Consider the following 25,948-nt stretch of genomic DNA (forward strand, 5'->3'; position numbering starts at 1 on the left):
GATGATTCACAGCTGTCAGTATGTTTTCAATTACAATCACATTTCTCATGCAAGCGCAGGAGAATGTCTCCCATAGCATAATACTGCTCCACTCACCAGCCTTTCCCCACATTTTGAACTGCTATTCACCTCAAGAATGCCATTTGTGGAGATCCAACTAGCATAACAAAAATGATTCATCTGATCAACGGCTGAATCCCAATGGTCCGATTCCCACTGCAATCATAAGTGATGATGTCATTGGTCAACAGGTAAACAGGTACGGATGGTCTGCTGCAGAGCTCTATGTTTGACAATGTATGATGAATGGTGAGCTCCAAAACACTTGTGTGTGCACCAGCATTGTGCTCTTTAGGCAGAGATGCCACAGACCACCATCTATCCTATTTTATAGCGCAGACAAGTCTCCAAACCCCACATACTGGGAAGAGTCATGGATGTCCAGCCATTTAGTGGCTAGTAGTAGTTTCATTGTCCTTACACCTCTTTCCATAGATGCTCCTTAACAGTAGCAACAGCTTTGCTGTTTTCAAGATACGTGTTAACAGACTCTGTCCTTTGTAAAAGTCACTTATCTCAATGGATTTCACCATATGCAGCCAATACCTTCACTAGATTGATCAGCCATCTGTGTCTGCTCTGCTTACATACTTTTGTTATTGCATCACGTGCCTGCAATGCCACCAGACGGCATCCAATGTTGCGGTGGACAGTGGTCATAATGATTTGGCTGGTCAGTGTAATACTCAAATATCTGGCTTACTGTGGCCCTGTCCACTGATTCACAGCATGAGTACTTGATTTCTAATGGGAAACAGCTGCAACCTCAATTGAACTTACATTTCTTTTTAGGACATGCACTGGGTCCTTTTCTCAGAGGTCAGGTAGTTCATTCTTTTATTTAATCACATTCACAAATAGTTTGCACAAGCTATCATCTCTCTCTCTCTCTCTCTCTCTCTCTCTCAACGCCTAAGGGATAGTGAGATCAGTACAATAGTGAAGAGAAATCATGACCAACTGCAGAACTGTTGTGCCTCTGACTTTAAGGGCAGTTGTGTAGCACTGATATGCTGCCAAGGCAGGCGTATCCTCGTGGTTGTGCTTGCAGTGGTAACACCAGTGCCTACAGATGTAGCTGCACCATCCAGCAATTGTCATCAAATCCGTATCTTCCAGAGGGCCTTCAAACTTGCCGATTTTGGGTATCAGATCCCTCCCTCCTCAAATGGGGATCTATGGCCAGAAGTGCCCCACACAATTCTTGGGGAGGCAAACTGGTGGTGCAGGCAGGGCCCCAGTGCAAAAGCCCGCCATCTGGGAGGAAGAAGTGGGGCATGTGCACAAGCTATCATCTCTCTCTCTCTCTCTCAACGCCTAAGGGATAGTGAGATCAGTACAATAGTGAAGAGAAATCATGACCAACTGCAGAACTGTTGTGCCTCTGACTTTAAGGGCAGTTGTGTAGCACTGATATGCTGCCAAGGCAGGCGTATCCTCGTGGTTGTGCTTGCAGTGGTAACACCAGTGCCTACAGATGTAGCTGCACCATCCAGCAATTGTCATCAAATCCTTATCTTCCAGAGGGCCTTCAAACTTGCCGATTTTGGGTATCAGATCCCTCCCCCCTCAAATGGGGATCTATGGCCAGAAGTGCCCCACACAATTCTTGGGGAGGCGAACTGGTGGTGCAGGCAGGGTCCCAGTGCAAAAGCCCGCCATCTGGGAGGAAGAAGTGGGGCATGTGGCAATGTGCCGGGGTGTGGTGGCATGGGAAATGATGGTGTGGGCAACGATTGCTGAGAGGGCGGAGGTCGCACTGAGACTTACACTTTCAAGTCTGTGTCCATGAGAACTGATGCTAATACACTGGAATGAAAGTTGTACTCCTGTGGTTGTGGGAGTGGCAAGGGTGGGCAGTCCAGGTCTGACTGTGTGGTGGTGGTGCAGTTGGTAGGTGCAGTCAGAGCTGGTTGGTATGCTGAGACATCAAATCCCTTGGAGCATCAACTGTCATAAGCCGGCGTCTTTGAGTGGCAACCACTTTGGCTGGCATCCAAAAGAGTTTTGTCCAATATGAGTGTGCCCACACAGCTGAACACGACAGAAGTCACTTGGTGTGCCAGGTCTGTGGTTCTGTGGGGCCAGAACGTGAAAGAGAATATATGGCTGCCGCCCATGGACGAGCTCCTCCGGGCTATGATCATGGAGAGAGGTGGTCCTGTAGATGCTCAGAAAAAATGTGAGCTCAGCTGTGGTGGTGGAACAACCAACTGCTTTACACATCTGTTGTTTAAACGTGCACATATTATGCTTCGCACTGTCATTGGAGGGTAGGTGAAACAGTGGAAGAGACAGGTGCTTGATGCCACTGGAGGTGCAGAACTGTTCAAAAGCTGTCAACATAAATTAGGGCCCATTGACCAACATGATGGTGTGGGGAATCCCTTTGATGGCTAGAATCTGGATGAATGCATCGAGAGTGACATAAGTTTTGGTGGGCACCATGCTAACTATATAGGATTAGTTAGAATAAGTGTCCATGACAATGAGCCACAAAGAGCCGAAAGAGAGGCCAGCAAATTCCAGATGAATATGGTCCCAGGCACAGTAGGGGAGGATGGGGGGGGGGGGGGGGGGGGGCAGGCTCCAGAAGACTGGGGTGGAGTAGCCTGGTGTCAGGCACAAACAGAAAGAATTGCACATCACGACGTCTAAAACTTTTTTCAGTCAGGGTGGGTAGGCAATTTGTCGTGTAAGTGCTTTCATCCATGACATACTCAAAGGCCGACAATGGAGGAGATGCAAAACATGAAAGTGTAGGATTGGCAATATGACAACATGGTGATTATTTGCCTCTGCATTAAGTAGGAGAACACTGGAGATGTGTGACAAACAGTGGAAGAGGAAAGCCCAGCCATGGAGCTGAGGATCAGCTGACTTTTAAAAATAAGTGGGCCACCCATGGAGCACCCAGTGCATGATGTACTGTGAGATAGGGTCGGGGCATGTGTCTGCAGCAATGTAAGTAGCTGCAATAGAAAACCTGTCCTAAGTGTGCTGCCATTTCACAATGATGTGGAAACTGGAGATTTCCTGTTAGTCAAATGCTGGGTTGAGTCCTGAGGGTAGACAAGACAGAGTGTCTGCATTTGCTTGTTGTGCTGTGGGCTTGCATTTAATGGTATATTTGTAGGAAAAAAGCAACCAATGCTCAAATATTACTGCCAGCAGTTTTTGGTCTGTAATGAGGATAAACTTTGTCCCAAATGGGTAAACACGGAACTTCTTAAGGGCAAAGATAAGTTTCAAACTTTTTTTCTTTATACGAAGATTCGTTCTTTCGAGCAGGGTTCAGCATCTTTGATGCATAGGCAATCAATTGCTCAGTATCATTGTTGCTCCGATGTGCCAAAACTGTGCCAATGTCATATAGAGATGCAGGCACAGCACATATTTCAGCCATGTGAAAACATGCTGACAGTCAGTTGTCCATCTGTGCTTAACCCTCCTCTTCTGCAAGTGGTTGAGTGGATGCACAATGTGAGCCATCTGTGGGAGAAACTTACAATAAATATGCCTCTTTCCCAAAAAGGCCTGCAGCTCCTGCAAATTTTGGGGGCTGGGCAAAGAGTTAATAGCACAAACATTGCAGTCAATGGGATGGATCCTGTCTTTGTTGAGCAGCTGTCTGAGGTATTCCAATAGCTCCCAAAAAACTGGCATTTGTGCAGGTGGCACTTGATTGATGGGTTGGTTGATTGGGGAAGGAAGCAAACAATGAGGTCACTGGTTCCATTAGATTAAGGGAAGGATAGGGATGGAAGTCGGCCATGCCCTTTGAAAGGAACCATCATGATATTTGCCTAAAGTAATTAAGGGAAATCAAGGAAAACCTAAATCAGCATGGCCGGATGTAAGTTTGAGCCATCACCCTCCCAAATGCGAGTCCAGTGTGCTGAATACTGCAGTACCTTGCTCGGTCAAGCGGCACTTGAACCTGCATCATGCAACATAGTAAAGAAGGTACAAAGGTTATGCAGGTGGTCCTGACATGCAGCATCCATCACAATTAAGTCATTGAGATAGTTGGTAGAAGTAGGGATGGACATAGTCGACTGTTCCAGGTATCTCTGAATGACTGCCAGAGCAGAAGAGATCTGAAAGGGCAAACACTTGTATAGGCCATAAGGAATGTTGATGACTATAATGCAATGTGGTTCCTCGTTCATTGTGATCAGGAAATATGTATCAGCAAGGTCGTTGTGAGGAGGTCCTCCAGATGCGGAGTGGCATAGGTTTCCACTTGCACCTCTGCATAGCCAGAGAGACTGACTGGATTTCTTGACCACGAGGGGTGTGACACAAGCACTGGTTTTAACAAGTTCAATAACCACAGCTTTCAGGAAGTGATTGAGTTCTTGCTTAGCGGCCACCTGCAAGGAGATGGAAATAGGATGTGGCAGCAGAAATGGGACACTGGATGTTAGGAGATACGAGCCTAGAATTCTGCAGTGCACACCAAGCTAGGTGCGAATAGAGGCATGGAGGTCATCGAGCTCCTGGAAGGGAACAATGTCTGAGACAACCTGAACATCATCAGTGATGGAGAAACCAAACAGTGAAAGGCATCCAGACTGAAAATGTAGGCAACCAAGAGACTACTGACAACAAACAGAGTTATAGCTGTGTGACCTTTTTGTATGCAGTGTGGACTGTGAGTTGATACCAGAGAGGAACTGAACTGTCAACATATGCAACCAATGTATGGGAGGGTGGGACCAAGACAGGGAAACCCAGATGATTATACATGTGGAGGTTAATCACAGAAACAATAGCTCCTTTGTCCACCTGAAAACAGACATCCTGGTTCACAATTATGAGGGGGATTAACAACTAAGTAGCAGAAGGATTGGCCTGAGGAACAACTCCCTTACATTTGTGCACTGTCCCTCGATGCATGTGTGTGTGTCTCTCTCTCTCTCTCTCTCTCTCTCTCTCTCTCTCTCTCTCTCTATATATATATATATATATATATATATATATATATATATATATATATAAAAATAGAGGGAAACATTCCACGTAGGAAATATATATCTAAAAACAAAGATGATGTGACTTACCAAATGAAAGTGCTGGCAGGTCGACAGACACACAAACAACCACAAACACACACACAAAATTCAAGCTTTCGCAACAAACTGTTGCCTCATCAGGAAAGAGGGAAGGAGAGGGAAAGATGAAAGGATGTGGGTTTTAAGGGAGAGGGTAAGGAGTCATCCCAATCCCGGGAGCGGAAAGACTTACCTTAGGGGGAAAAAAGGACAGGTATAGACTCACACACGCACACATATCCATCCGCACATATACAGACACAAGCATATGTCTGCTTGGATCGCAAAAACGTGCCCGCAAAATCGACATAGAAGCAATCCCAGGGCCGGCGAGGCACAGGCCAGGGTGCAAACGACTGAGGGGGGCTTGCCTGGTGACGCGCACAGACAGTACAGCCACGGACCAGGCGCTCAATATCGCCATTGATGCCGGGCCAATACAGATGCCGGCGAGCCAAAACTTTTATATGGGACACACCCCAGTGCCCGCGGTGTAACATACTGAGCACCCGAAGCCGCAATTCCGGAGGGATGACTACCTGGTGGGCATCTGACTCCGTGTCCAACAGAAGGACATCATCGACCACGAAGAGCCTGTGGGAAAGGTGGCGCCAGGGGCTGAAATCAGACTGCATCCGACGATTAACACAGGATGGCCATCCGTGGACCATGTAATTGAGAGCCTGCCGCGAGACAGGGTCGCGGCAGGTAGCCGCCGCAATGTCAGCAGCCATAAGAGGAAGACCGTCCAGCGCATCCCGGCGGGCGGAATCAATGTGAAAGCAGAGGACCTCCTGTTGGTCAAAGGCAGGATCGGGGTCTGCTGGGAGACGTGACAAAGCGTCTGCATTAGCAGGGTGGGCGGTGGTCTTATACCGGATGGTGTAAGCGTAATTACATAGAAACAATGCCCAGCGCTGGAGACGCTGAGTCGTCCGCTCGGGAAGGTGAGAGTGGGGCCCGAAAAGTGTAACGAAGGGTTTATGGTCCGTCAGGAGGGTGAACTTTGCCCCAAAGAGATAGGAATGAAATTTTTGAACGGCGAACACTATCGCCAGGGCCTCATTTTAAATCTGGGAGTAGTTCCCTTGCACCGGGGTCAACGTCTTAAGAGGCATAAGCAATGGGCTGTTCACAGCCATTGGCATCCCAGTGCACAAGGATGGCCCCAATGCCATATGCCAAGGCATCAGCTGCCACAACTAAGGGGCGGTCCAGAGAGAAGGGAGTAAGGCAAGGGGCGGGCTTCAGCATTGCCTTTAAATGGAGAAAAGCCTGGTCACAGGCAGGAGTCCAAACAAAAGGTACCCCTTTGTGACGCAAGTGATTGAGGGGTTGAGCAACGGTGGCAGCCTGGGGCAAGAACTTTAAGTAATAAGTAACCCTGCCCAGAAACACCTGCAGTTCCGATAAGTCATTGGGATGAGGAAGGGCCTCAATGGCAGCGACATTACGATCTGAAGGGCGAATGCCATCTTTGCTAAGCCAGTGGCCCAAGTATTCCACATCAGGTTGAAAAAAACAACACTTGTCCAGCCGACAGCGGAGACCAGCAGACTGCAGAGTGTGAAATAAGGTGCTGAGGTTTTGCAAATGTTCCTGGCGGGAACACCCAGTGACCAAGATGTCATCCAGATAATTCACACATGCAGGGATAGGCTGGGTAAGCTGCTCCAGGAATCGCTGGAAAATGGCCGGCACCGAAGAGACACCAAAGGGAAGGAGCTTGTACTTATACAATCCGAAAGGCGTGTTGATAACCATGATGTTCTGAGATTCGGCATCCAAGGGCAACTGGTGGTATGCCTCAGCCAGGTCGATCTTGGAAAAATACTCTCCCCCGGCAAGCTTGGCAACAAAGTCTTCCTGTTGGGAAATGGGGTAAGTGTCAACGAGGGACTGAGCATTGACTGTAGCGCCGAAGTCCCCACACAACCGAAGGGACCCATTGGGTTTCCGTATGACCACCAGTGGTGTCGCCCATGTGCTATAGGTTACAGGTTCCAGCATGCCAGTGGCCTAGAGCCGATCAGGTTCCTGCTTGACCGCTGGCCGTAAGGCCACAGAAAGGGGCCGGGCCCAGAAAAAGCGAGGCTGTGTATCCGGCCGGAGGGTGATGTGCACCTGAAAGCTGGAAGCACATCCGAGATCCGATCCAAATGACGATGCAAAAGCCGAGCACAAATCGTCCAAGTCCTGAAAGGGAACAGCCGTGGAAACGACCTTAACTTTGTCGGAAATTGAAAAGCCAAACAGTTGAAACGCATCCAGGCCAAAAATATTTGAAGCCGACAGATGGTCGATGACAAAGAGGGTAAGGAGCCGTGGAACATGCTTGTATGTCGCCTGGACAACGAACTGCCCACGAAGGGGAATGGAACCGTCGCCATAGGCGACCAAACGGCGAGAGGGAAGTGACAACGCAAGAGAGCCCAGCTGAGTGTATGTCGCCATATTAATCAGGGAGACGGTGGCCCCAGTGTCGACCTGAAAACTGACATCCTCAGTGAAAATGCGGAGCATGAGGAAAAGCTTCCTCGCTGATGGGTCATCCTGTGGGACGACCGACTGCAGAGTGTGGATGGTATCTTGAGGCCCAGGAGGGGCAGGAATGGATCAAGTCGAGCAACTACAACAAACCGATCGGATGTGGCCCTCCTTGTTACACAGCATGCACTATTTCCAGCAGTGGGGACAATCAGCCCGTGAATGGGCAGTAAAGCACTGTGGGCAAGACGGAAGTGGGCCATGCGACTGGCGGCAAGGGGTGACCGAAGGTGCCGATGCCATAGAGACGTCGGAACACGAAGAGTCCCGACGGCGCTGGCCCCTGTCGGCCGGGTCATGTTGACATCGTGAGGGTGGAACCCGCCGGGATGCCGCGATTGCTGCCACCTGCGGTCACGCCATAAGACGCTCATTAGCCGCTTGAGCAATTTCTAAGGTGTGGGCAATGCGGAGAATGTCATCCAAGGAGGGGTTGTCGAGTTTCGACACCGCAGTACGGACCTCAGGATCTAGAGCCAGCTGAACCACCACATCCCGGATCAGGGAGTCCGCATACGAAGCCTTACACTGCTGATTGGTGCAAGTAAAATCGCATCAACCGGCCGAGACCCTGCAAGTCTGTGACCAAGGAACGATATCATTGACCAGGCTGTTTATGGTACTGGTGGAACTCCAGCCAAGAGACGACTACATGGTAGCGTTGGGAATAATAGTTCGTCAGCAAAAGGCAGATCTCCTCGAAAGAGAGAGCCACAGGATGGGACAACGGTGCCAACTTGCGGAGAAGAAAGAATGTGTCCAGAGAGGTCCAAGACAAAAACAATGACCGCTGCAAGGAGTCGTCCGTGACTTGAAAAGCCGTGAAATGTTGTTTCAGCCAATGTAAGTAGGTTTCCCAGTTCTCTTTAGCGTCATTAAAGGGTGGAAATGACGGCGGATGTGGGAAAGCATCAGACACCCGAGGACCCTGAAGCTGGTGCGGTAACGCGTCCCGGGCATCAACTTTGTCTGTTAGCAACTGCAGCGACTTTTGTAAGATGTCTAACTGGAGCTGCTGCTGCTGCATGAGCTGCTGCTGTTGCTCCAGCAGACAGACCAACTTCGCCTCCATACCAAGAACAACCACCTTTTACCTCGTCGCCAAAATGTTGTAACTGCGACCAGGACAGTCGCGGGGTAGCAAAGATGGAAGGCACGGCAGGACCCGCGGAGAGGCCCACGAACAACAACACAACGGAAAAGGACGGACACGACCAACGTAGGACAGAATGAATACGACAAGGCCGAACAACAGAGTCACAAGGAAACAAACTCGTACTCAAACCAGGAAGAAAGCAGTCTAGCACAAGCAAGGTGTAAACCGATGTAAGCGAGATAAGACTGACTGACAGAGTGAGTGGCCGGCGCTTAAGTACGCTCTCGGGGGCATCGCTATTGGCCGCTGGGACCACGTGTTCCACTGTGGCACCCCCACACTAAAAGCGGGCCAGGAGGCGAGTGCCGCCACAGCTTGCGGCGCGATGGTGTGGAGACCTCTATGGGTCTTCGACGTCCATGACGTCTGGCGCGGATTCAAATTCCGCAGCGCGCGGTACCAGAGTTGGTGACTGCACTGGGCTCATACGGTGGAGTCCCCAATAATCAATCTTTCCTTCTCACTAGGAAATATCACTTTGCAACCCAACTTGAAAATCTTTCCAACAGAAAACATGACATTGAACCTTACCTTGAAAAGTTCTGACCATGATCCCAACTTGATCCACCATCACTACCTCAGAATCATCCCTTCCAAGAATTCCTCATATCCAGTATTGCTTCACAACCTTTCCTCAGATCCCTACAAGACGACCCTATCCTCTCCTCTGCAGAACCCTAGATTCTAAATTCCCTAAAAGCTGATGCCTCCATCATTATCCTCCCATCAGACAAAGGATCTACCACTACGGTACTTTTGAGAGACAGGAGAATGTTAGTGGAGGTCTAGGCCAGCTGCCCGACAACTCTACTTACAGCATCTGCCATCAAGATCTACATGTACATCTACATCTACATTGATACTCCGCAAGCCACCCAACGGTGTGTGGCGGAGGGCACTTTACGTGCCACTGTCATTACCTCCCTTTCCTGTTCCAGTCGCGTATGGTTCGCGGGAAGAACGACTGTCTGAAAGCCTCCGTGCGCGCTCTAATCTCTCTAATTTTACATTCGTGATCTCCTCGGGAAGTATAAGTAGGGGGAAGCAATATATTCGATACCTCATCCAGAAACGCACCCTCTCGAAACCTGGCGAGCAAGCTACACCGCGATGCAGAGCGCCTCTCTTGCAGAGTCTGCCACTTGAGTTTATTAAACATCTCCGTAACGCTATCACGGTTACCAAATAACCCAGTGACGAAACGCGCCGCTCTTCTTTGGATCTTCTCTATCTCCTCCGTCAACCCGACCTGGTACGGATCCCACACTGATGAGCAATACTCAAGTATAGGTCGAACGAGTGTTTTGTAAGCCACCTCCTTTGTTGATGGACTACATTTTCTAAGCACTCTCCCAATGAGTCTCAAGATCCCATCCCTGTGATTCAAAGTGACCTGCAGCCCATCCTAAAAACCCCAGGGCCCTCACAAGGACTTAATCTCAATCCATAGAACTTCTTACCCCACCCAAACCATACACCCCCCACCTTTTACCTTCTTCCTACGATCCACAAACCCAATCATCCTGGTCGTCCTATACTTGCTGGCTTCAAAGCACCCACCAAATGTATATTTGCCTTAGTTGATCCAACACCTGCAACCCATAGTACAAAGACCTTCCTCTTATATTAAAGACACCAACCATTTCCTAGGTCATCTGAAATGCATGCCTGTCCCACTCCCACCAGACAGCTTGCTTGTCACCATTGATGCCATCTCTCTCTATACCCACATCCCCCAAGTAAATGGTCTGTCTGGTGCTGAACATTTCCTCAGTCAACACTCACCTGATTCCAAGCCTATGACATCCTTCTTGCTCACTTTAATCAACTTTATATTTACCAACAATTACTTCACCTTTGAGGGGCAGACATACAAAAAGATCAAGAGTATGGCCATGGGAACAAGGATGGTTCCTTCCTATGCCAACTTTTTCATGGGCCCCTTGGAGGGGGCTTTCCTGAGATCCATAAACCTTCAGCCCCTGGTTTGGTTCAGGTACATTGATGACGTCTTTGCTGTATGGACTCATGGTGAAGCCGACCTGTTAAAATTCCTGGAATTTCGAAATACCTTCTCCCAATTAAATTTCACATGGTCCTATTCCGAATCCCGTGCCACTTTCCTTGATGTTGATCTGATCCTCATCGAAGGCCAGCTCCACACTTTTGAACACCTCAAACCTACTAATAAAAAACAGTATTTACAGTTTGACAGCTGCCATTTTTTTCCATGTCAAACATTCCCTCCCACACAGCCTTGGCATTTGAGGCAAACATATGTGTTCTAATACAGACTCTTTACAGCAATACAACACCACTCTCACTTCAGCCTTCACTGGACATAATTATCCCAACAGACTAGTTCAAAAGCAGATTTCCTGGGCCATCACATCCAATCCTGGTACTGCTGATCCTTCCAAAAAAAACTTTGGAGCACATTGGAGCACACCACTTGTCATCCAGTATTACCCTGGTCTTGAATGTATCAATCAGCTACTTCGACAAGGCCATGACTTCCTAAAATTGTGCCCTGAAATGAGATGCATTCTGTCTGAGATTTTGCTCACCACACCTAGAATAGCTTTCTGTCACCCTCCAATCTCCGCAAAACATCCTTGCCAGGCCGTATGCTCCTTCTGCTCCCATCTTTCTGCCCTATGGCTCCTACACCTGTGAATGTACCCACTGCAAGACTTGCCCAATGCACCCTCCCACCACCACCTATTCCAGCCCTGTAACTGGCAAAACATATACTATCAAAGGGAAAGCCACCTGCAAAACAACACGTCATATTCCAGCTACCTTGTAAACACTATTTGGCCTTTTACATCGGCAGGACTACTACCCAGTTATCAGTGAGGACGAATGGGCATAGGCAGAGGTGTATACAGGCAACACACAATATCCTATTGCAAAGCATGGCGTACAACATGACAGTCATGACCTCGGTGCCTGTCTCACCACACGCGCCATCTGGATTCTTCCCCCAGACACTAGTTTCTCAGAACTCCACAGGTGGGAACTAGCATTACATGTCCTTGGTTCTCGCCACCCACATGGCCTTAATTTATGTTAATTCCTTCCATGTCAGCATCTATTCACAGTAACTAATCCTTTCTTCATTCCATTTCAGTTTTCTACATCTTTCATTATCTGACTCTCCTGTTTTTCGCCGTTCCCCCTCCCATCTCTTTTACATATAATGCACTTAGCTATTCACTCTTATTAACTCATGCACGATGTTTTAGTAGTAATCTCTGTCTAGCATATTAGCCAGTCTTCCACCTTTAAGCTCTCAGGTTTTCAAATCTCATCTGGTGCAGTCCCCAACAATGAGTCTCTCCTTCTCAACCTGCCTGCTAAGTCTCCCCTGACCTGGGGTTCTGGGTGAGTTTTCTGAACTGCACCCCTTTCCCTAAACCTCTCCAGCCCTTTTCCTTCAGCCCTCTTCCTTCCCCTTCAACTCTTCTGCCAGAAGAAGGAGCCAATGGCTCTGAAAGCTTGTAATAGTTAAATCCTTTTGTGTGTGTGTGTGTGTGTGTGTGTGTGTGTGTGTGTGTGTGTGTGTGTGTGGTCCCCTGATACAACCTTTTTATCTATCTGTTTACATTATATTATCAATAATTGATTGTTTTTGTTGTTGTATTAATATACTGGGGTGCAGGAACATCAGTGACACATGTATAATAATTTTATACAAAACTACTGAATAACAGCCATTTCATTAATGAGTATTTTCCATTGTTCACTACGGCTGAGATATTTTAGTTCTGCATAAATTTTTACATACATAATTTTTTCCCTACTAAAGATGTGTGTGAATACGAAAACTTAACATACCTCTTGGAGTGACTGCGCAAAGGCTTCACTTTGTTTGACAATGGTGAATCCTTTCCTCTTTCTTGCAGTCTTGTGTGTGGTTCTACAAATAGTACTTGCTTTGGAGGTGTAATGTCCATTGAGCCTGTATTTTGATGTTCATCATTCTCAAATCTTTGTGCCACTCCTGAAGTACTTTCACAATCTTTGTCACTTGTTCCACTTGCTGGTATTATTTTCTTTCTTTCAAATAGGTTACTAGAAGATGCTTTAATTTTACCACAAAGTGCTTCTGCTTCTTGTGTGTCCAGTGCCAATACTGGTTCAGAAGAGTCTTGGATCACTGTTCCCTTACATCCTTGTAATAGTTTAGATGCAAAGCTGAATGCTGGATTGCAATATTTCTCCAGTGAGCAATGTAAAATAGCTAAGCCAATTTCACTCACAGGTATAAGTCTCCTAGACGATGCCTGCAGATAGTCTGAAGATCAGATATGATAAACATTACTTATATTTGTAACTTTAAGTGTCCTGAAAGACATAAATCATCCAATAAACTACATATTATACTTTCAAATAGTATGCAGTTATTACATATCAAGGAATATTTTCAGCACAAAAGAGCGAAAAAAGAAATACATAAATAAATTTGTAGGTACTTATGTAGTCAGCATAAAAGCTGGGCATTTGTGACGACTGGGAACTTCGATCAGCAACCTGCATAACAATTACATCTGGTGAAATGAGCTCCTGTTTTGATACTCTTGTGTCCTCTATACAAACTGGAGTTCCACCTAGAAAGAAAATGAGGCTGATGTTTACTGAACATGCTGTAAATATTTATACTATACAAACTGAAGGAGGAGAATGTACTGTGTTCCTGAACTTTTATCCAGCCTAATACTGTGCCAACGCTATTCTCCACTATGACAGCCTGGCTACTCAAAGGTGCTGGCCGCTTGGTACTTGTTTCTGTTGTATGTGCCTGTAAAATGTGATCTAGTAAACTCTTTTTTGAAAAAGACTTGCATAACTGGCAATGAGAAAAGTTCTACAAAATGTGTGTTTTGTGGGCACTGAACTGCTACAATTCCTCCAGTCACATAAATACATACATAATGAGCAGGCAGCACTGCTTCAAAAACAAGTGGACCACTAGAAAAAGCATTACCAACGGCAGCCTCAATTAATGTAAATGCTGCACACCACAACAATTCTGGCAGCATTGCTGGCACATCTGTCTTTCAATGTATCAAAGGAAGTTTGGTAAACATATGTGTTTCCGGTGCTACAGTTCACAGTTTTTCAGGTGTTGGATGACCGCTGCAAGGTTCTATGTTCCTGTACAAGGTGCCCCCAGACCCTGAATGCAAGACATTTTTATTATTTAAATTTTACAACGAGGCCACCTTTTCATCCTTCACCTTTCAGCTGATGTGCCAACAATTGGGCAGTCAACACTAGAATAGGCCAAATCATTATCAGCAACACTGCCCTGTCAATCAAATTGTGCAGTATGATCACCTGACTTCTGAGACTGGGGGCCTCAGAGCCATGGCAAAAACATTCCTCTCTTCTGTTCCAAGTTGCTGCATAGTGCAGACACTAAATGGCTTAGTTTCTTTACCTTGGAATTTGCCCTTCATCTCCGAGATACCAGAGTTATCTCCCCTTGAGCCCATGTCAATCCTCACCATGTAATTTCCATGACCAAATAAACTGATACAATTTCTTTTTCTAAAGCTGAGTGCAGTATATAAATTACAGAGTACTTCTTTCCAGTCTTGGCTACACCCTCAGTGGGGTGCACGAATGTTTTTGGTTTTGAGGTGCCACCTACAAATTACTAAGACATGAGCAGATGTGCGAAACCATTATGCAGGGCCATCTGGTCCTGTGCTGTGACATGAAAGTTGAGTACTTAGTGCAGTCAGTCCAGGCTGCCTGCTGCAGTCTATCTCTTCAAACAGAGAGACAAACTCTACGTCCAGTCTTATGGCACAGGTACACTGACAACTTAAAATAAAGAAGCGAAGGACTATGCCAATTTATCCTAATAGTAATGGCAGGGCTGAAAGCGTTGATAAAACTGTTGTTCAAATGTTGTCTTATTATGTGAACTTTCGCACTCAGGCTAGGATAGACTATTGCCATTTCTAATTTTGTCCCACAAAACCATGATGCAGGAAGCAACTGGGTTGCATCCCTTTGAGTTGGTTTACGATCACCCAATGCACTTCCCATTTGAAATTGAGAAATTGCAACCAGGAATGAAGTCCAGTGAAGTGAAGTCACTGGCTAAAATATTAAAGATTATTTGGAAGAGAGTTCAGCAGAAAAATGCAGATTTGTCACAGATACAACAGCTCCATCATCCAAATAATGCAATTCCAAATTGCAGCTCCTAGATTGGAAGATTATAGTTCAATCTGATCAATTAACCAAGTATCAAGGCAGCAATATGCCATCTCCTGTAGTGGATCTAGCAAAACTCAGAAAGAAAATAATGGAAACTCCACATAGGAATATCAATAATGTAGGAAAAGATAGATTGCTACTTACCATAAAGAAGATATGTTACGTTGCAGACAGGCACAATTAGAAGAAACTTACCTAAAGCTTTCGGCCACAGCCTTCATCAGCAAAAGAGAAACATACATCATTCATACACACAAGCAAGCACACCTCATGCAAACATGACCGAAAATTCTAGAAGCTACACTAGGGCTATTGGAATTGGCGGTTGTGCGTGCATGACGTGTGCTTGCTTGTGTATATGAATGGCAGGTGTTTCTCTTTTGTTGATGAAAGCTGTGACCCAAAGCTTTATGTATGTGTCTTTTAATTGTGTCTAGCTGCAACTTAATGTGTCTTCTCTACAGTAAGTAGCAATCTATCTTTTTCCACATTGTTAAAACTCAGAAAGAACCATTCAAGACAAAAGCCAATGCTCACTAAAACTGTTACACTGCAAATGACAATGACCACTACAACTCATGTTCTGCCCATCTGTACAATTTATGGTCTAGGGATTAGGAACAAATTTTATCTTATATCTGAGGTGGGAGATAGTGTAAGTGTTTCCTATGTCATTCTATTGTTCAGCCATACTGATGATTCTGTTGTGTGTTTTCACCCCATCAGGCCCCTGATAAGTTAGAATATTTTGTGTAAGTGTAGCATTTGTGTCATTCCTGTAAAGTTACCTCTGTGTCTTATAGGTTTTATGCATATTAGTTTGATATTATTACTTGCTGGACAGAACTACTTCCCCATTAGATTGTTGCTATGAGCAACAGCCTGTTCGTTGTGGACGTCTGTCCTTTGTTAAACAGCAACACAGCTGATGCATCTTCTCCACTGCGAGCCACTCTGTGTTCTAATGTGGCTGTAACTTGATTCAATAGAATTAACAGACCCCAGTGCTACTAATACGTCACTACCTTTGCATCTGTGTGTTACACACTCCCAGTTATCCCAAAATTAACCAGTATGTCTTTTTTAGCCCCCCTTCACTCTTTTAGTTATTGCTCCCTATTTCATTATCTGCATCTACCATCAGATGGTTTTGTCACTGTTCGCATTATTTCACTATGTTGATGCTTTGTCGTTGCATTGTTTTCACTGTTGTCTGTTATGGCAAAATTATGTTCAAAGTTTACAAAATTTGGAAACTTGCATTAGAAAAATGGTGATCACAAGCCAGTATCTTGGAGAAGGCTACCATGTTGTTTTGAAGGAGTATGCAGAAATAAAATTCAACTCCCCAACAAATCTGAGCACATATTGTTCAACTGCCACAGCATAAGCACAACCCAGCACTCCACCACATGTCATGCCTCCAAGCAGACAAAGGCAGTGCAATTCAGCGTCATTATTTACACCTGAATGACATAATTCAACATCTCCTGTAGACTCCATTTCTGCTTTAAACATTCTGAAGACAGTTTGTCTCACACGCAACAAATTCAATTGGTTCCTGACTAACAGTTGAATTATCACAACAAATATACGCTGTTCCAGTCCTCATTATGGTTTCACTTTGTGTTCCAATTGGAATTTCACCCCACATATATACCGAGCATCGCTGCATAATAGTGGACTTCTATACAAAGCATTCCACTGCTATAATCGGGGACCTGAATTTTGCCAAACAACTAAAAGAAACTCTGGATGTCACAACTCAACTGAAGCATTCCTCTTATTCATTCCAGAATTTAACTTCTCCCCCAGGACACATCCTGCCTTATCAGTTCTTCTGGGCACTAACGACACTGACTAATCATGTTCCTTGACCAATTTCCACTGCAAAAGTTAATGATGACTTATTTTTCTACTGTTGTAAACTGCAATTTTGTAACATTACCTAGGATTGTTGTCTTTAAATAAAACTGTGATTGTTTTGTATTTTGTAATGATTCGAGAATTTCCACATAAATTCTGGAACCACTTGACCTTCTGCCGCCTCGAACACGTGATGTTTCAGAGATAGGTGTGAGAGAATGAGGGCTATTTACTGCACAACACATGTCTGTGTGTGCAGGATGGACATTTATCATGGAAAGACAAGAGTTGCGTCAGACGAGCGATGCCAACAAGTGTTTGCTGCTCGCGCCATAGAACATGTATGGAGGATGCAAGGAGTAACTATGTATTATTCCTTGGCGGTCAAATAACTGTAATTGTTATAGAAAATTCAAACATGATGTGTCTAGAGACTCTAACTTAATATTGGTGTTAGACTTGCTAGAAGCAAGACCAGTTTTTGAATTTTTGAGTGGTTCCAAAACGAAACTCGTTTGTACATGTTAATTAAGTGTTTCTAAAGTTCGAACTACGAGCGAAATATGAGAAGATGGACATATTTATATGTGGAATGCAAGAACGTTATTCTACATAGTTAACTACACCATTAATTGGTGAAAACATAAAGTTTGTATATGTACTGCACATGTTCTATCGTCAAAAGAGCGTTAGAACGTGGGGTCCGAAGTGATCAGGACTTGAAGAAAGGGGAATTTTCAAACGAAATCAAGATAAAAGGATATTGTGAGTTGCCACAGCAACTATTAGTAACAAGACAGGGAAATTGTTTCGTAGAGCTGGATTCTGCATAAACGGTAAAAAGGGTTGAAAATTAATAAATACCATACAAGAAAAAATGCAGGGAAAATGTCAACAGTTTAGACTAAAAAGAGTTATGACAAGATCTATTCGACGATGCAGATTCAGTGTGGAGAGTAAGCAGCCCGCACGTACATCGCGGGGGCGTGGACCCCATAACCAGCAACGGATGCCAACGGCACCAGCAGCTGCTCACTGGTGCTGACTACAAATCCGTTCACTGACACCAACGCTGAAACCAACCTTTGATGCTGCTGGCACCCGTGTTGTTCACTGGTACTGATTCCACTCCTGCTCACCGACGCAGCCTAAAACTCTATGCCGGTTGAGCGAAAGACAATTATTTGAGTATGAAGTTAAGGATACTGTCCAAAATAGACTGTTGGTAAAGTTGTTATACTCAGAAGTGATTTTTTAAAATGATAACGTGATCTAAAAGTAAGAAAAATATAGATAATACTCAAAAAACTGGGGAAACATCGGAACCAGCCATGGCCATGACAGTGACAAAAGAAATGCCGGACTGGACTGAGGTAGCAAATTTAATTAAAGTCTTAAATTAGACAGCCAAAGAACAGAGCCAAATTCTCAAATTGCAACTTTAAGGGAAAAATTAGATGCACAAAGTAAAGAATTCACAGCTCAAAATACTTCTTTAAGAAAGGAACTAAATATAACTCTAAATGCTCAGTCTTAAATTAGATTCAGTGAACACTCAATTAAATAATAAACTGGATGTTCAGAATGAGACTTCAGGGTTGTTAAGTGCTAGAATAGATGAAAAAAGTAAAGAATAAAGTCAGTTATGTGAAGGCATGGGAAATTTGAAGACTGAATTTGATGTTTTAATTACTAAAGTAGAGAATTTTAAAATAGATCTGAGAGAGGAGTTATCTAGTTCGTTAAGTAGTCACGTAAACCAACTGTTCACTGACTTGAGTCAACACAGAGTAACCAACTTCAGGACTTAGTTAAAAAGTTAGAATGTGAAACTGAAGATAAATATAATAATGTAGAATCTGAATTTAGTGAATAATTAAAATTTTGTTAAAATGTATGTAATGTTACATTTAATTCCTTAATACAGGAAATGAATACTTTGAAAGAGAGCACAGATCGACCCAAGGAAGTAATGTCGATTATTCAGTCGAAAACCTCAGGTGTTACTACTCGTGTTGTTAGTTCACGAGCAGATAATATAGGACAAAGTTTTAAAGGAAAAATAGCCAACTTTGACATTATAAATGTATGTAGTTGGCGGAACCATCTGAACTAATTAGAGATTGAGAAGTTACCGAGAGTATAATCTCCGGAAACATGGTTGGTTTTTCTAAACTTAATGATGCTAGCAAGGTTATGGATGATTGTGTGAAGAATTCAAACTTGTCCATGACATAGTAGAAAATAGAATAACTTTACCTAATGTTGTGTTTCCTAGAGAAGTGGTAATTGTTTTGCTGTGGGGAGACCTACACATAAAATTTAATAAGGAGTACTGGTCTGCACTTGCTCAAGTGAAGTTAATATCAGATCCATGGGATCCGGGTGGAGTTATATTTATTCTCCAGGGATGTTAACATTCTGTGTTAATGGGCAGAGTGACGACCGTCGGATCCCGAGTTGTTTTTGTGTTTCTTCTGTACTATTTTTCCTGCACTGAATTCCCTTCAAATCTTAAACTATTCTGTTATCTATTAATGAATTCTTAAGCTATCCGATAATTTTAGCACATAGAAAACCGGATATGATAGAAAAATAATAGACTTAAGGGAATCATGGATAAACAGTGATCCCTAGACATGAAATGAAATGAATAGAACATACATAATGGAAAAATAATATCATGGTACTATTCAAACAGAGTGATATTGAGACAACATAAACTGAACAGTGTATTTTATGTATGTATAAAATATATTGTAAAGTGATTAACTAAACAACTATTTGATCGTAGTGTATAATTGTCTATTTTTATAGAATATTTTATACCTTTTAGGAGATCTGATGTAAAGGGAAGGGTTTATAGTAGTTTTTGAAGGGGTGGGTAGTGTAAGTACGAACATGGCTAACACAGAACACACACCACACCTTCCAAACAACCCTCAAAGACAAGTGTGACTGATTCTCCACCATTTGCCATTCCAGAGGTGTTGCTAACACGTTTCTTCGGGGACTTCAAAGGCGAAGGTGAGAAAGTCCATTCTGTAGGATACGTTTAACACCATACCTCCTCCGGCTTCTCACTCAATTACCAGTGAAGTAGTGATCCTGAGGAAGGGGGGGTGGGAAGGGTTTCCTGTCTTTGAGGCTATCTTCTTTCTCTTCTTCGATCTTAGCAACCGTTTCTACTTTTTCCTTTCTTACTTCTCATTCGAGGACCTATCTATCTTTTCCTCTTTCCATATTCATATACTTATATCGCAGAAGTCCTTCTCATTTTCTGTGATTTCCAATAACCTACAACTTATTTTATGTAAGTAGGCCAAAGAATCAGGCTACACACACACACACACACACACACACACACACACACACAAATAAAAAAATACGGTTATACAAACAATGATATTACACATAAAAAGGGGAGAACTGTCAAGCATTGTAGGGGGGACAGGAATGTCGTACATCGGGAAAGGATGCAAACATTGTCGTTTACTGTGAGGGTTCTACATCGCACATATGGTTATATAGGGACACATTAGGGCAATATGCACACATTGTCGTTTACTATAACGGTTCTACATTGTCTAGGTACGTGAAAGAAACTTATATATAAAAAAAGAACAATGACAATTCCATATCGCATATATATATATATATATATATATATATATATATATATATATATATATATATATAAAAAAAAAACAAAGATGAGGTGACTTACCGAACGAAAGCGCTGGCAGGTCGATAGACACACAAACAAACACAAACATACACACAAAATTCAAGCTTTCGCAACACACTGTTGCCTCATCAGGAAAGAGGGAAGGAGAGGGAAAGACGGAAGGAAGTGGGTTTTAAGGGTGAGGGTAAGGAGTCATTCCAATCCCGGGAGCGGAAAGACTTACCTTAGGGGGAAAAAAGGACAGGTATACACTCGCACACACACACATATCCATCCACACATACAGACACAAGCAGACATATTTAAAGACAAAGAGTTTGGGTAGAGATGTCAGTCGAGGCAGAAGTGTAGAGGCAAAGAAGTTGTTGAAAGACAGGTGAGGTATGAGTGGCGGCAACTTGAAATTAGCGGAGATTGAGGCCTGGAGGATAACGAGAAGAGAGGATATACTGAAGGGCAAGTTCCCATCTCCGGAGTTCGGATAGGTTGGTGTTGGTGGGAAGTATCCAGATAACCCGGACGGTGTAACACTGTGCCAAGATGTGCTGGCTGTGCACCAAGGCATGTTTAGCCACAGGGTGATCCTCGTTACCAACAAACACTGTTTGCCTGTGTCCATTCATGCGAATGGACAGTTTGTTGCTGGTCATTCCCACATAGAATGCATCACAGTGTAGGCAGGTCAGTTGGTAAATCACGTGGGTGCTTTCACACGTGGCTCTGCCTTTGATCGTGTACACCTTCCGGGTTACAGGACTGGAGTAGGTGGTGGTGGGAGGGTGCATGGGACAGGTTTTGCATCGGGGGCGGTTACAAGGATAGGAGCCAGAGGGTAGGGAAGGTGGTTTGGGGATTTCATAGGGATGAACTAACAGGTTACGAAGGTTAGGTGGACGGCGGAAAGACACTCTTGGCGGAGTGGGGAGGATTTCATGAAGGATGGATCTCATTTCAGGGCAGGATTTGAGAAAGTCGTATCCCTGCTGGAGAGCCACATTCAGAGTCTGGTCCAGTCCCGGAAAGTATCCTGTCACAAGTGGGGCACTTTTGTGGTTCTTCTATCGGGGATTCTGGGTTTGAGGGGATGAGGAAGTGGCTCTGGTTATTTGCTTCTGTACCAGGTCGGGAGGGTAGTTGCGGGATGCGAAAGCTGTTGTCAGGTTGTTGGTGTAATGATTCAGGGATTTCGGACTGGAGCAGATTCGTTTGCCATGAAGACCTAGGCTGTAGGGAAGGGACCGTTTGATGTGGAATGGGTGGCTGCTGTCATAATGGAGGTACTGTTGCTTGTTGGTGGGTTTGATGTGGACGGACGTGTGAAGTTGGCCATTGGACAGGTGGAGGTCAACGTCAAGGAAAGTGGCATGGGATTTGGAGTAGGACCAGGTGAATCTGATGGAACCAAAGGAGTTGAGGTTGGAGAAGAAATTCTGGAGTTCTTCTTCACTGTGAGTCCAGATCATGAAGATGTCATCAATAAATCTGTACCAAACTTTGGGTTGGCAGACTTGGGTAACCAAGAAGGCTTCCTCTAAGCGACCCATGAATAGGTTGGCGTACGAGGGGGCCATACTGGTACCCATGGCTGTTCCCTTTAATTGTTGGTATGTCTGGCCTTCAAAAGTGAAGAAGTTGTGGGTCAGGATGAAGCTGGCTAAGGTAATGAGGAAAGAGGTTTTAGGTAGGGTGGCAGGTGATCGGCGTGAATGGAAATGCTCCATCGCAGCGAGGCCCTGGACGTGCGGAATATTTGTGTATAAGGATGTGGCATCAATGGTTACAAGGATGGTTTCTGGGGGTAACAGATTGGGTAAGGATTCCAGGCGTTCAAGGAAGTGGTTGGTGTCTTTGATGAAGGATGGGAGACTGCATGTAATGGGTTGAAGGTGTTGATCTACGTAGGCAGAGATACGTTCTGTGGGGGCTTGGTAACCAGCTACAATGGGGCGGCCGGGATGATTGGGTTTGTGGATTTTAGGAAGAAGGTAGAAGGTAGGGGTGCGGGGTGTCGGTGGGGTCAGGAGGCTGATGGAGTCAGGTGAAAGGTTTTGCAGGGGGCCTAAGGTTCTGAGGATTCCTTGAAGCTCCACCTGGACATCGGGAATGGGGTTACCTTGGCAAACTTTGTATGTGGTGTTGTCTGAAAGCTGACACAGTCCCTCAGCCACATACTCCCGACGATCAAGTACCACGGTCGTGGAACCCTTGTCCGCCGGAAGAATGACAATGGATCGGTCAGCCTTCAGATCACGGATAGCCTGGGCTTCAGCAGTGGTGATGTTGGGTGTAGGATTAAGGTTTTTTAAGAAGGATTGAGATGCAAGGCTGGAAGTCAGAAATTCCTGGAAGGTTTGGAGAGGGTGATTTTGAGGAAGAGGAGGTGGGTCCCGCTGTGACGGAGGACGGAACTGTTCCAGGCAGGGTTCAATTTGGATGGTGTCTTGGGGAGTTGGATCATTAGGAGTAGGATTAGGATCATTTTTCTTCGTGGCAAAGTGATATTTTCAGCAGAGAGTACGAGTGTAGGACAGTAAATCTTTGACGAGGGCTGTTTGGTTGAATCTGGGAGTGGGGCTGAAGGTGAGGCCTTTGGATAGGACAGAGGTTTCGGATTGGGAGAGAGGTTTGGAGGAAAGGTTAACTACTGAATTAGGGTGTTGTGGTTCGACATTTGGCATTACCCCCAAAGGCCTCACACTTAAAGTTCCCATCTCTGGCTGCAACCCTTCCTTCCATCAGTCCCCATACCAGTTCCAAACTGAACAATCCATTGCCCTCACCCACCTAATCCTTCACCTACACATCAACTCAGCCAATGAACACACCCGTCAACTCCTATCCTTAATAAAAGTCCTTAATCTTTCCTCTCCCACATCCACACCGGCTGTTCAGAGCATCCTCCTACAGGCCAACCGTAAATTAGAACAGCATGCCACCCTCCACCTCAAAAAACTATCCAATCTCCTGGTTTCCCACCTCCGGAAAGGCAACTCACTCACCCTTCACAACCTTTCCAGCAAACCTCAACCTCCTCTCATTGCACACAAACCCAGTCTCTCCCATCTACTCAATCTCCCACTTCCAGCTCCACTCCCTCCAAAACCTCAAAATTCCGAACAACACAATCTGGAACCACAACACCCTAATTCAGTAGTTAACCTTTCCTCCAAACCTCTCTCCCAATCCGAAACCTCTGTCCTATCCAAAGGCCTCACCTTCAGCCCCACTCCCAGATTCAACCAAACAGCCCTCGTCAAAGATTTACTGTCCTACACTCGTACTCTCTGCTGGAAATATCACTTTGCCACGAAGAAAAATGATCCTAATCCTACTCCTAATGATCCAACTCCCCAAGACACTATCCAAATTGAACCCTGCCTAGAACAGTTCCGTCCTCCGTCACAGCGGGACCCACCTCCTCTTCCTCAAAATCACCCTCTCCAAACCTTCCAGGAATTTCTGACTTCCAGCCTTGCATCTCAATCCTTCTTAAAAAACCTTAATCCTACACCCAACATCACCACTGCTGAAGCCCAGGCTATCCGTGATCTGAAGGCTGACCGATCCATCATCATTCTTCCGGCGGACAAGGGTTCCACGACAGTGGTACTTGATCGTCGGGAGTATGTGGCTGAGGGACTGCGTCAGCTTTCAGACAACACCACATACAAAGTTTGCCAAGGTAACCCCATTCCCGATGTCCAGGCGGAGCTTCAAGGAATCCTCAGAACCTTAGGCCCCCTGCAAAACCTTTCACCTGACTCCATCAACCTCCTGACCCCACCGACACCCCGCACCCCTACCTTCTACCTTCTTCCTTCTTCCTAAAATCCACAAACCCAATCATCCCCGCCGCCCCATTGTAGCTGGTTACCAAGCCCCCACAGAACGTATCTCTGCCTACGTAGATCAACACCTTCAACCCATTACATGCAGTCTCCCATCCTTCATCAAAGACACCAACCACTTCCTTGAACGCCTGGAATCCTTACCCAATCTGTTACCCCCAGAAACCATCCTTGTAACCATTGATGCCACATCCTTATACACAAATATTCCGCACGTCCAGGGCCTCGCTGCGATGGAGCATTTCCTTTCACGCCGATCACCTGCCACCCTACCTAAAACCTCTTTCCTCATTACCTTAGCCAGCTTCATCCTGACCCACAACTTCTTCACTTTTGAAGGCCAGACATACCAACAATTAAAGGGAACAGCCATGGGTACCAGTATGGCCCCCTCGTACACCAACCTATTCATGGGTCGCTTAGAGGAAGCCTTCTTGGTTACCCAAGTCTGCCAACCTAAAGTTTGGTACAGATTTATTGATGACATCTTCATGATCTGGACTCACAGCGAAGAAGAACTCCAGAATTTCTTCTCCAACCTCAACTCCTTTGGTTCCATCAGATTCACCTGGTCCTACTCCAAATCCCATGCCACTTTCCTTGACGTTGACCTCCACCTGTCCAATGGCCAACTTCACACGTCCATCCACATCAAACCCACCAACAAGCAACAGTACCTCCATTATGACAGCAGCCACCCATTCCACATCAAACGGTCCCTTCCCTACAGCCTAGGTCTTCATGGCAAACGAATCTGCTCCAGTCCGGAATCCCTGAATCATTACACCAACAACCTGACAACAGCTTTCGCATCCCGCAACTACCCTCCCGACCTGGTACAGAAGCAAATAACCAGAGCCACTTCCTCATCCCCTCAAACCCAGAATCCCCGATAGAAGAACCACAAAAGTGCCCCACTTGTGACAGGATACTTTCCGGGACTGGACCAGACTCTGAATGTGGCTCTCCAGCAGGGATACGACTTTCTCAAATCCTGCCCTGAAATGAGATCCATCCTTCATGAAATCCTCCCCACTCCGCCAAGAGTGTCTTTCCGCCGTCCACCTAACCTTCGTAACCTGTTAGTTCATCCCTATGAAATCCCCAAACCACCTTCCCTACCCTCTGGCTCCTATCCTTGTAACCGCCCCCGATGCAAAACCTGTCCCATGCACCCTCCCACCACCACCTACTCCAGTCCTGTAACCCGGAAGGTGTACACGATCAAAGGCAGAGCCACGTGTGAAAGCACCCACGTGATTTACCAACTGACCTGCCTACACTGTGATGCATTCTATGTGGGAATGACCAGCAACAAACTGTCCATTCGCATGAATGGACACAGGCAAACAGTGTTTGTTGGTAATGAGGATCACCCTGTGGCTAAACATGCCTTGGTGCACAGCCAGCACATCTTGGCACAGTGTTACACTGTCCGGGTTATCTGGATACTTCCCACCAACACCAACCTATCCGAACTCCGGAGATG

General features: G+C 45.4%; 1 protein-coding gene across 1 annotated transcript in view; it reads right to left on the bottom strand.

Annotated features, from left to right (window-relative positions):
* LOC124613202 (nibrin) overlaps positions 1–25,948 on the bottom strand; it is a 159,771-nt gene that overhangs the window by 38,633 nt on the left and 95,190 nt on the right. The window contains exons 6-7 of the mRNA XM_047141867.1: positions 13,299–13,433; positions 12,661–13,120 (exon numbers count right to left, since the gene is read on the bottom strand). Coding sequence (XP_046997823.1) covers positions 12,661–13,120; positions 13,299–13,433 — 595 coding nt within the window. The remainder of the gene's footprint in view (positions 1–12,660; positions 13,121–13,298; positions 13,434–25,948) is intronic.

This window comes from Schistocerca americana, chromosome 4 (assembly GCF_021461395.2).
Source record: "Schistocerca americana isolate TAMUIC-IGC-003095 chromosome 4, iqSchAmer2.1, whole genome shotgun sequence".
NCBI classification, from domain to species: domain Eukaryota; kingdom Metazoa; phylum Arthropoda; class Insecta; order Orthoptera; family Acrididae; genus Schistocerca; species Schistocerca americana.